The 11,293-nt window shown below is 44.6% G+C and overlaps 3 protein-coding genes across 6 annotated transcripts in view; 2 read left to right on the plus strand and 1 right to left on the minus strand.

The window, feature by feature from the left end:
• The window catches only part of eml5 (EMAP like 5), a 42,142-nt gene extending 34,560 nt beyond the window's left edge, over window positions 1-7,582 (plus strand). For 3 of the 4 annotated variants that reach the window (XM_030356917.1, XM_030356918.1, XM_030356919.1), the window contains 12 exons: window positions 31-51; window positions 1,179-1,352; window positions 2,072-2,280; window positions 2,861-3,018; window positions 3,696-3,810; window positions 3,905-4,093; window positions 4,313-4,485; window positions 4,914-5,076; window positions 5,400-5,503; window positions 5,678-5,831; window positions 6,131-6,231; window positions 6,357-7,582. In XM_030356917.1, coding sequence (XP_030212777.1) covers window positions 31-51; window positions 1,179-1,352; window positions 2,072-2,280; window positions 2,861-3,018; window positions 3,696-3,810; window positions 3,905-4,093; window positions 4,313-4,485; window positions 4,914-5,076; window positions 5,400-5,503; window positions 5,678-5,831; window positions 6,131-6,231; window positions 6,357-6,393 — 1,598 coding nt within the window. In that variant the 3' untranslated portion in view covers window positions 6,394-7,582. Of the gene's footprint in view, window positions 1-30; window positions 52-1,178; window positions 1,353-2,071; window positions 2,281-2,860; window positions 3,019-3,695; window positions 3,811-3,904; window positions 4,094-4,312; window positions 4,486-4,913; window positions 5,077-5,399; window positions 5,504-5,677; window positions 5,832-6,130; window positions 6,232-6,356 lie in introns of those variants that run through there. The other variant, XR_003976807.1, reaches the window with a different exon arrangement.
• A 329-nt stretch (window positions 7,583-7,911) lies between these two features.
• On the minus strand, window positions 7,912-9,251 carry isca2 (iron-sulfur cluster assembly 2). Its single transcript, XM_030356936.1, has 4 exons — window positions 9,115-9,251; window positions 8,724-8,901; window positions 8,411-8,526; window positions 7,912-8,302 (listed from the first exon to the last, which is right to left on the minus strand). Exons 1-4 carry the CDS (start codon window positions 9,174-9,176, stop codon window positions 8,128-8,130), a joined length of 531 nt encoding a protein of 176 aa, XP_030212796.1. The 5' UTR covers window positions 9,177-9,251; the 3' UTR covers window positions 7,912-8,127.
• A 149-nt stretch (window positions 9,252-9,400) lies between these two features.
• LOC115544115 (NPC intracellular cholesterol transporter 2) lies at window positions 9,401-11,274 on the plus strand. The gene is made up of 5 exons (XM_030356937.1): window positions 9,401-9,538; window positions 9,781-9,877; window positions 10,292-10,399; window positions 10,489-10,661; window positions 10,857-11,274. The coding sequence occupies exons 2-5, from the start codon at window positions 9,796-9,798 to the stop codon at window positions 10,941-10,943; spliced, it is 450 nt and encodes a 149-aa protein (XP_030212797.1). The 5' UTR covers window positions 9,401-9,538; window positions 9,781-9,795; the 3' UTR covers window positions 10,944-11,274.
• The last annotated feature ends 19 nt before the right edge of the window (window positions 11,275-11,293 follow it).

Raw genomic sequence — 11,293 nt, forward strand, 5'->3', positions numbered from 1 at the left:
TGTGAATAATTCTTTCTTTTACACGTTCAGGTGACACAGGTGATATGTCAGGTAAGACACCTTGTTTAAAAATAATTCATATTCATGCAATAATTCTGATCACTTTGTAACACACTGTATTCTTTTGACACACTGCCATCTACTGGCGTTTGGGTGTTTATTTCTGCCCTTTATTATGTCATCACTACCTTTAAAATATATTAAAAGGATTGAAAATGACGCTCGGAAAATACAACTTTTAGAATATGTCAGTGTTAAATGCCAATTCCCACCAATGGTTTATTTTTCAGAGGCTCCCACTTAAAAGTTGATTCATGAAGCCGACATATTGGAAATTCAACGAACTCTTACAACAATAGTTTCAAGCAATACTTATTAAATTTTATTCAATTAAATTTTAGTTGTATAGCCCTTAATCACAGCTACAGTCTCAAAGGGCTTAACAGGCCATATATCTTTAACACCCCCTAACCCTAGCCCCCCAGAGGGCAAGAGAAACCTAATTAGTAAGGAAAAAACCTTGAGAAGAAACACAGAGTGGGGGATACAGGGATGGCTCGGAGTCCAATGTGTGGCATAATTAACATACATACAAGCAAACATTTTCAATCATTTAGATAATAATTAAAAAAACGATATAAGTCTATGGTGATGGGGTTCAGTCCTTTACCTCAGGGTCCATTGTTAAAATAAATTAATATAATAAATATAAATAAATACTCCGGCCTGAAAAACAATTCTTCTGGTCTTGATTCTTCTGTTCTTGATTCTTCTGGTCTTGATCTTCTGTTCTTTATTCCTCTGTTATTGTTCTCCTTGCTTCTTCTATTCTTGATTCTGCTGGTCTTGATTCTTCTGTTCTTGATCTTCTATTCTTGATTCTCCTGGTCGTGATTCTTCTGTTCTTGATCTTCTATTCTTGATTCTCCTGGTCTTGATTCTTCTGTTCTTGATCTTCTATTCTTGATTCTTCTGGTCTTGATTATTCTGTTCTCGATTCTTCTGTTCTTGATCTTCTATTCTTGATTCTTCTGGTCTTGATTCTTCTTGTTTTGACTCTTCTGTTCTTGATTCCTCTGTTCTTGACTCTTCTGGTTTTGATTCTTCTGATCCTGACTCTTCGGGTCTTGACTCTTATGGTCTTGTTTCTTCTGTCCTCCTCCCTCTCTGTATCCCAGCCACCTCCCCGTCCATCCACGTGTGGGACGCCACGACCAAGCAGACACTGTCTGTGCTGCGCTGTTTCCACTCCAGCGGGGTGTGCTCCGTCAGCTTCAGCGCTACGGGCAAACTCCTGCTGTCAGTGGGCCTGGACCCAGAACACACCGTCACCATCTGGAAGTGGCAGGAAGGTGGGTGTACACCACACACCCCCTTGCTCCATGCAAGCACGCACACGCACGCATGTGTACATGCGCACAGACGCACACGTACATGTACATGAACACACACATACACACATGCACACATGCATCCACAAAACACAAACACGCACATTCACACACTAACAGATGGACACACACACACACACATTCACACACACACACACACACACACACACACACACACACACACACACACACACACACACACACACACACACACACACACACACACACACACACACACAGGCACAAGCACACACAGACACACTCACACACACTCCATACCCTGCACCTTGACCCAAGGAGGCTGAAGTCCCTTCAGTGTTGAATCAATGTTGACTATTTGGTCATTTACCAGACACTTTTATCCCAAAAGTGAATGAAATATACATGTCATGAAGCAGGTGGCCATTATATATCTTGCTCAAGGATGCCTGCAGTGAGATTGCTGACTTTTGGGGATTAACCCCACTACACTAGCCATCCTAAAACCCTGATTGTCCAATATTATTTAAATGCATCTAAAAGTATAATAATCAGTCTGTGATCAGTGGCTACTTTTGAAGCCTGCTACGAATGCATACACTGAGACCAAAGTGTCATTTGGGATTAAGTGTTTGACACTGCCTTAGTAACACCCCTCACATTGCAGGGAAACTCAGGTCTCACGGTGCATGTCTCCACAGGTGCCAAGGTGGCCACCCGGCAGGGCCACACCCAGAGGATCTTTGTGGCCGAGTTCCGGCCGGACTCGGACACCCACTTTGTGTCGGTGGGGATCAAACACGTGCGCTTCTGGACGCTGGCGGGCCGCGCGCTGCTCAGCAAGAAGGGGGTGCTGAGCACCATCGAGGACGCCCGCATGCAGACCATGCTGTCGGTGGCGTTTGGGGCCGTAAGTCGCTTCTCTTATCCCACATCACATACACGTTACATCACACAACGAGGAAGATGTCGAGATCCATCTCAGGAGTCAAAAAGGCTTTGGCGGTTGTAAGCAACCTCTGCTTGGCCTGGGTCGCTCAGCCCCCCGTCATACATTATGTTATTATGATTATGTTCTAATAATCCAATAACGGAACCTTGCACACTGGTCTATTCATCTTATACCTCGGTCACAAACAATGGTTAGATATAAGCTACTTTATCTATAATGTTATCGGTTTATGATGGACTTAATCCGTTGAAATGAATGTATTCCTCTGTTTGTTTTTGAACCGTTGGCAGTGGTGTCCCACCCATGATAAATAATGCTCACCCTTGGAAAGTTATTGACCAATCAGGATCGAGATTTACCCATGCTTTGGTATAATATAAGATGATACTTTTGGCTTGAGTGTCTTTGTCACATGCTAACTGATCCATTATGCGCCGATGCGAATGCCCTCCTGTCACTTTGCTGTTGATGTTGTTGTTGCAATGCTTGCCCTGCTCTTGTAGGTCAGTAGATTAGTGCAGGTTTGTTTTCTTTTCAGAATAACTTGACCTTTACAGGTACCATTAGTGGGGATGTGTGTGTGTGGAAGGAACACATTCTAGTGAGAGTAGTGGCCAAGGCCCATACTGGGCCGGTGTTCACCATGTACACCACCCTGAGGGATGGCCTCATCGTCACCGGGGGCAAGGAGAGACCGTGAGTACCGCTCTCTGTCTCTCACTGACTCACTCACACACACACACACACACACACACACACACACACACACACACACACACACACACACACACACACACACACACACACACACACACACACACACACACACACACACACACACACACACACACACACACACACACACACACATGTATGTATATGTGCCATATTGTATTGACACTTAAAGTGATATTGTGAGTGCTTGAATGATATACATACATTGATGGTAAGAAGTCTTTATTTGCTGCTTATGACTTCTTTATTGCAGACCTTTGGTTTGCTTTGGTTTGTGGTTTGCACATGCCCGCTGCTTAGCTTTTGGGGGCCCTAAGCATAATTTGTCATAAATTGGTCTGGGTCTTTCTTTTTTGAGCAACCTTAATTTTGGGGGCCCCCGCTAGGTACCTGGGGCCCTACGCGCTCTGCGTACTCTGCGTATGGGGAGCGGTGGCCCTGGGTTTGCGTCTGTCTCAGGTCCTCAAATAATTACCAAGTGAATAAATTCATAGCCACCACGTTCAGCTCTTATAGTCGGCAGATGAATCAACAGTGAGCGCATGGTTTGTTTCAGCCCTGGTCGTCCAGGGTTCTGACGGCTGAGGTGCCTGACTGTCCGTGGTCCTGACGGCTGAGGTGCCTGTCTGTCCGTGCAGGTCTAAGGAGGGGGGTGCTCTGAAGCTGTGGGACCAGGAGCTGAAGCGCTGCAGGGCCTTCCGCCTGGAGACGGGACAGATCATAGACTGTGTCCGCTCCGTGTGCAGGGGGAAGGTAAACTATTCATTCAGATTTAGGTCTAGTCGTCTCATTGCTGCCACGGTTGCGGTTCTCCGATGTGACGCTCACCCCCTCCTCCGTCTTGTAGGGAAAGATCCTGGTGGGCACGCGTAACGCGGAGATCATCGAGGTGGGGGAGAAGAACGCTGCGTGCAACATCCTGGTGAACGGCCACATGGACGGGCCCATCTGGGGCGTGGGCACCCACCCCTCCAGGGACGTGTTCCTGTCCGCCGCAGAGGACGGCACCGTGCGCCTCTGGGACATCCCGGAGAAGGTCAGCCGGCGCCCCCCTAAACATTAATTCACTGTCAATTGACTGATCGTTAGTTGTTAGTTAATGCTTAATACTACATTAACTAATGTAAATGAATGGTTAATTAATGCACCCATATTGTAAAGGGTTACCAGTATGGGTTACTGATGATGGTACGTTCATACAAACACACAACGGGCATTCTGTGCAAATGTTTGCCTTTTGTTTTGGGGGAAACAGAAGATGCTGAACAAGGTGAACCTGGGTCACCCGGCGCGGGCCGTGAGCTACAGCCCCGAGGGGGACATGGTGGCCATCGGCATGAAGAACGGGGAGTTTATCATCCTGCTGGTGGCCTCACTCAAGATCTGGGGCAAGAAGAGGGACCGCCGCTCCCCCATCCAGGACATCCGGTACGTTCCCCACCCGGACCACCAGGAGCGGCAGAAAACAATGGAGTTCCGATGACGATACCAATATCGGAAACACCTCCGATACTGGCAAAAATGTAGCGTTGGGTTTCGGCGAATACGCAGGTCTATTCGCCGAACCGATACCATCAAGTGACTAGACTGTGACTACGATGTTACGCTGTGTTGGTTAATGTTAAAGGAAAAAAATAATAATTGGAAAGCCCCAATGGGAAATGCGTCGTCTCTGATCACTATGATCTACTTCTGAAAAATAATGTGTCGGCAGTAAGTGAACCGACTATACGTTGCTGTCATTGGTAGAGAACCCTTCAATTTTCGGGAAGAAAAAAGTGGTATTGGAAAATCTCAGAGACACAGCCTTTTTTATTCGACCCGATGATGTCAAATGATGTCAGTTTTCTCTGCAGTTTCAGTCCAGACTCCCGGTACCTGGCTGTGGGTTCCACCGAGAGTGCGGTGGATTTCTACGACCTGACTCTCGGGCCGCAGCTCAACCGCATCAACTGCTGCAGAGACATACCCAGCTTCGTCATGCAGATGGACTTCTCCGCCGACAGCTGCTACGTCCAGGTATCGCATACACGCCGCAGAGATAGGCCTTCACTGTGCGGGGCTTATGCCCATCACTATGTTACCCAGATTTGCTCTGGCCATCTGGCCAATCACAGCTGTTAATCTAGTGCCTGGCCAATTGTATTTCCCAACAGTCGATCAGAGGTTGATGATTTAAGTTTAGTTTCTCTGATTGGTTATAAGTCTATCCATTTGTGTCCGGAGGAATTTAGTTGAACGCCACTCGAAAATCCTGAAAACTGAAAGTGTTCCAGAACAAAACGCGTTCGCCAGCTGGTCTTGGGACTATCACAATCTCTTATCTTCTGCACGGCCCCCAGGTCTCCACAGGAGCTTATAAAAGACTGGTGTACGAGGTGCCGTCGGGGAAGCAGGTCACGGAGCAGATCCACATCGACAGGATAACCTGGGCCACGTGGACAAGGTGAGCAGCCATGGTTACGGTGTGGGGGTTATGGGGTTATGCTTTAGTCATGGGCCTGGGACGGGAGAGATGGGATGAACTTCATCTTACATTTACATTTCACATTTAGGGCATTTAGCAGATGCTTTAGCCGGTCATCTTCATGTTAACGTTTGGGTCCTTGTGTGTGCTTAGTGTGCTCGGGGATGAGGTAATCGGGATCTGGTCCCGGAATACGGACAAGGCGGACGTCACCTGTGCCTGCGTGTCCCACTCGGGCCTCAACGTCGTCACAGGCGACGACTTTGGGATGGTCAAGCTGTTTGACTTCCCGTGTCCAGAGAAATTTGTGAGTGCCTCTCTGGGGAATGTTGATTTGATAGTGCTGATGTAAGGCAACTAATAGCTACTCAACCTTCAGCGTCTGATGAATGAGATGACTTGAGGATAACATCAGTTAAGAGATAACATAGTACTGATTAACTTAGTACGAAATTTAAGGACATCATTATAGCATTATACATAAATGTGAAAATATCGCCAGTTGAGACGGACAGTATTGACAGCATATGCTATATTATGAGATATATAGTTACATAGGGAAAATGTGTTAGCATTATTTAATCCTGGTTTTGGTTTCTTTGTTAGGCGAAACACAAACGCTACTTGGGCCACTCGGCTCATCTGACCAACGCCCGTTTCACAAACGGGGATCGCTACGTGGTCAGCGCGGGCGGGGATGACCGGAGGTATGACCCTTCAGACTTAATCCCCTAGTGATGACAACCTCTACACACATCAACCCCTGGGAGAAATTCTGAAATAATCTGGGTGAAATTAACCTGAATTAACCTTTTGTACTCCCTATGTCTAGCCTGTTTGTCTGGAGGTGTGTCCACGCCCCTCACTGAGGATAAAAACAACAACAGTGGAGCGTTCTCCCATGACGAGTCTCCAGGTGAAGCATGGACCCTCGCCCTGTAGGCTAGGATGGAGAACAGATGTGGCAGCTATCCCATGACAGAAGACCTGACCTGACTTACTGCCTCAGAAAACAAAAAGTGCAAGAGTATACTAGGTGCAAGTCTCATCAGTTCTCACCATGGATAGAGGGCGATCTAAAGTATTTCTCTCGAACAAACAAAACAAAATGTCTTTTAAACGTGTTTTATGATTTTTATTTTTCAAAGTAAGAGCGGCTTGACTGACGATGCCATTTCAGAAAACATGTAGCAACTGACTAAGCCTTAAATCTACATGAGGTGATGCATTCGGTTATTACTTTTCTAATGTCATCATTCCTTTGACGCTGTCGGACCATGCACTTGGTTTCACGATGTGAATTGCTTTTTTTTTTACCAAGTATTTGAAACTCTCGTGGCCTTCCTCCTGAATGTAACATCCACGGTTATGTTCTGGATGTCAGCATGCCAAAGCATACTATGCACTGTTCAACTGACCTGGTCACTGTGTCCCCCCCCTCCACCCAGTGGTTTGTTCATGTGACTGTGTTATTGATAATGGTTGAACCTCAACCCGCCCCCCCCCCCCCACCAGTGAGTGACTATGTGTGTTTAGCCGTCCTGTAGCTTGTAATAGTACCCCCACCCCCCCCCCCCCCCCCTCCATTGTGTTTTGAACTGGTTCTTGGGGATATGTTGGTGGTGATGTGGGTGTGCATGGCTAACTGAAGGACAATCTGTCTGACCAAACTCCTAAGAAAAACAAAGAAGTTACAAGTTACTTTTTTTCCACGACACTGTTGCATTTCTCTTGGGTCACTTTTCAGTGTGCTGCTATGGTGTATTATTGTTGTGCTTTTGTTTTTAAAGCGTGACTCTTCCCCCCCACTCCCGAGTGTCTTTGTTGAAACTGGTGATGTGAAACGTGTAAAAGATATATTGCTTAACTTGAATGTTTTATCATAGAGGAAATATGAAAAGGTGCAAAACATTTTGCCCTTTGTATTATGTCTAATGAACAAGTTGTTTCTGCATACCTTGTTTTTCATTGCACCAATGTAAATATCATTTGTAGATATTGTTTTTGTATATTTTGTGAGATGTTTTCTTAAATACTAATTTAATAAAAAAAGATTAAAAAAAACAATGAACACTATTGAGCTTTAGAGTGAGCTACAACATGCCAATTTAAATGGACTCATATACACATCCAGAATAATTAATTAAAAAAATATATCTAAAGTTTGGTGAAAATATATCGATAAGTAGGTAGTGTCTTTACAAAGGAGAAATACCTAATTAATGTTAAGAAATGCCGAAATGCCGAATGCTGAAAAGTATTCATATGATCCAAAGTATAATAACTATGTCTATGATACGTAGGCCTGTCTAAACTAATATCTTCACCCTTTCGTTCATACATAAATACACAAGCACACACATAACAATTAACAAATAAGTCAAAGATGGTATTTAGGAGGAAAAAGATAATATGTATTTAAATATATTTCATATATAATTATTTTTATACATTTTACATAATAAAATATCACACTCAATATTAACTTCAATAAACAACATATTCTACTTTGGCCAGTGTTGCCAATCGGTATGGGATCTGTACTGTTGGATGCGCCCAAGTGAAGGGTATGCTTGGTGAACACTGTATTCAAATCTCTGGTCTCATAACTTCACGGAGAAGGAGCTGCCACATGAGCAGCCGTGGTCGGCCTGTGGATTCTTCTGCATTTGGAAAGCGGCTCGGATCAGCTCGTTGGTATAGTCCAGGGTCGACCCCTTCACAAACTCCAGGCTGTCTTGGTCCACGATGACTCCCACCCCGTCCTGCTCAAACACCCTAGGGAGAGACGATGTTGCAGCAATGAATAGGTGGTAGGGGGGTGAGAAAATAGTTGACCATTCGTCATCCAAGGAGAGAAACATCTGGTCATCTGACGTATTTTACCTGTCATCCTCATCCCTGTTTTGGTCGACGGAGAACTTGTACTGGAACCCTGAACAGCCCCCTCCTTCCACATGGATCCTCAGATACTCTCCCTTCTCCATGATCTCCTTGAGCCGCTGGATAAAGGAAAAAGAAATATGCTCAATCACTTCTGATACTTAAATAAATACATGAAGAGCGACTGAGATGTTTAAATCCTCCTACAAATGGCCCAACAGACGAATGGCCTAACAGGCGAATGGCCTTCAAGGTAAAGACATCCTTAACGTTGCTTTATCCCAGTGTGCTCCGATTACTTCGGGTATGTCCTCACCTTTACGCATGATGCGCTGAGCTTCACTCCTTCATCGGCTGAGGAGGGCATCGCCGGTTCCAACTGCGCGGCGGTGCTGCTGTATCCCCTGAGACCTTCTGCGTGAGGAATCCGGGGCTGGGGACAACATTTCACCATTGGCTGACTCACATGGACGCCGCTGAGACGAGATGTAGCCCTAGAACACATCCAAGGAATAAACCAGGTTTTAGAATGACGATTCGTGGATATGGGTTGTCCTTTCTAGAGGAGTTGTCCTGACCCCGGAACAACTAGCTAACGCTTGCTAAGCTGTAGCTAGTAAACAGTCGATCAACGTAATCGTATATAATAATATTAATGTAGCATGACATTACCAAATTGTTGTATTGGTTTATTCAATGAACATTACCTCGCAAAGTCCAGTACTCTTGCCTTTGACGCAATTATCATCGCAGCCCTAACGAATGACATCTTTCATAACAAATGTTCTTAGTCCCACCCTTTGAGGACAGAGTTGACTTTGTGAAACAGAGTAGAGTACATGATTGGTTCTACGTGTTGTCAGTCGGATAGAAACCACGGTATTGGGTATAAATTCTTGCTCAGCATTGCGTAGGTCAGATACAAATCACTCGATTCGTTACAAGGCCAGTCACTCGAAAATAGGCGTTTCCTACAAACGCCGCGCCGCCCATTCGCCGACGCCTGAAATATGGAGTAAAAAAACCAACCAACCAGCACAGAGGAGGGAGTCACCGGGGTCGCGTGACAGAGACTCATAAGAAGCGTTGACCAGAGATTGTTGTTCCTCAAAGGCGGAAGCATTTTGCGAGGTAAGTTAATTGACCAAAATTTTACTCGTTCGTAAACCTGTCATATACAATTACAACTTGTTTGTCTATTTATAACAAAGTAAAGTTCGTTTGTACAACCCCACCACCAGTAACGCCAGTAGTGGGAACAAACACACCCTTGATAAACGTTACTCATGGTCGGCTGTTGAATATAGGCAAGTCCCTCTCTGTCTTGTATAACTGGGACATTCATCAACCACGATATCGATTTTTTATTTTAGAACCAACCACGAACAATGGATTTCCAAACTGCGTGTATCGTGTGGGTGTCCCTTATTGCGTTCACCTGTGCGGAGCCCGTCAAATATCACGACTGTGGTAAGTTTCTTCAATAAATCTTTAGTTTTATTATGCTGAGGAGCTCGTTTGTACAAAACGTTAATTTCATGATTCAATGATTTCCAATGTGGACTTTTTGTGTTAAAGGGTATAGAAAAAAAAAAGATTTAGTGACATTGGACATTTTCTCAGAGCATATTGATAGGTTTAGCTTGATCCATAAAGGCTCTCTACGTTAAGAGCTGAGGTGATGAAGTAGGTTTTAATTATATTTAACTGAACAGTTGCACCTGTGTCAAGATGTACCCGGTTGCCCACGAACGTGCATTTAACTATTAAAGCAGCTGACACGTTGAGTAAACCTACTGCAGTTCTCAAAAAGCAAAAAGACTTGACTCAGCATCCCTCAAATGTTCACGTGCTTCAACGGGATGTGTGAATATTATTTTCCAGGATCAGCTGTTGGAAAGGTTTCGATGGTAGACATTAAACCCTGCCCTAATCAGCCATGCCAGCTACATAAAGGACAGTCTTACAGCGTCAATGTGACTTTCAGCAGTGGTAAGTAGGGAAAGGTCTTTCAGATATGTAAACGGGCCAACATGATTGTGATCAAACTGATCACTTCTTACCCTACTCTTGTTTTACAGCTGTGGAAAGCCAGACCAGCAAAGCCATTGTCCATGGGGTCATTGCTGGCGTTCCCATCCCCTTTCCTATTCCAATCCAAGACGGCTGCAAATCTGGAATTGCATGCCCCATTCAGAAGGAGACAAACTACCACTATGTGAATGACCTACCTGTTAAAACAGAATATCCCTCCGTAAGTGAACAGTGATTGTTATGTGCTAATGCATCTTGTGATACTAACATGACTTGTGGTCTTTAAGACCTTTTGGTCTGCTATGCAGCCCATTTTGGTCAGCGCCTGCTGAAGACATTGTATCGTTTCCCCTTTGTCGCACTCGCTTCAGTTTTTGTAATTGACTAAAACGCTGTTCACAAACTTTTCTCACAGATAAAGCTTTTGGTGGAGTGGGAACTAAAGGATGACGAAGGCAAAGATCTGTTCTGCATCGAGTTCCCAGTCCAGATTGTCAGCTGATTAGGCACATTCCATTTTGCTTTTTAATTATAAAAGGGAGTTCAACTGAACAAAAAATGTGTCTGCTTTGAAGATTATTTACAAACTGCTGATTTTGTATAAATTATGTTTTAAGGACTGCTCCCTTCATAGTTCTAATAACATCTTCCATCAAGTTCCTCTTAACACAGTATTGTGAGGTTAAGTTGAACACCTACTCTTCCCTACCTTGGTAAATTGTTTCCTCTTACCGTATTGACTGAGCACTCCAACTGTATTTTATAATGGTGTTTAGATTTAATAGCGGTGATTCGTTTTTCTGAACTCTAAACGACAGTTCTGACAGATTAAATTGTGTTGGCAATTGGAAG

This window comes from Gadus morhua, chromosome 5 (assembly GCF_902167405.1).
Source record: "Gadus morhua chromosome 5, gadMor3.0, whole genome shotgun sequence".
Classification (NCBI taxonomy): domain Eukaryota; kingdom Metazoa; phylum Chordata; class Actinopteri; order Gadiformes; family Gadidae; genus Gadus; species Gadus morhua.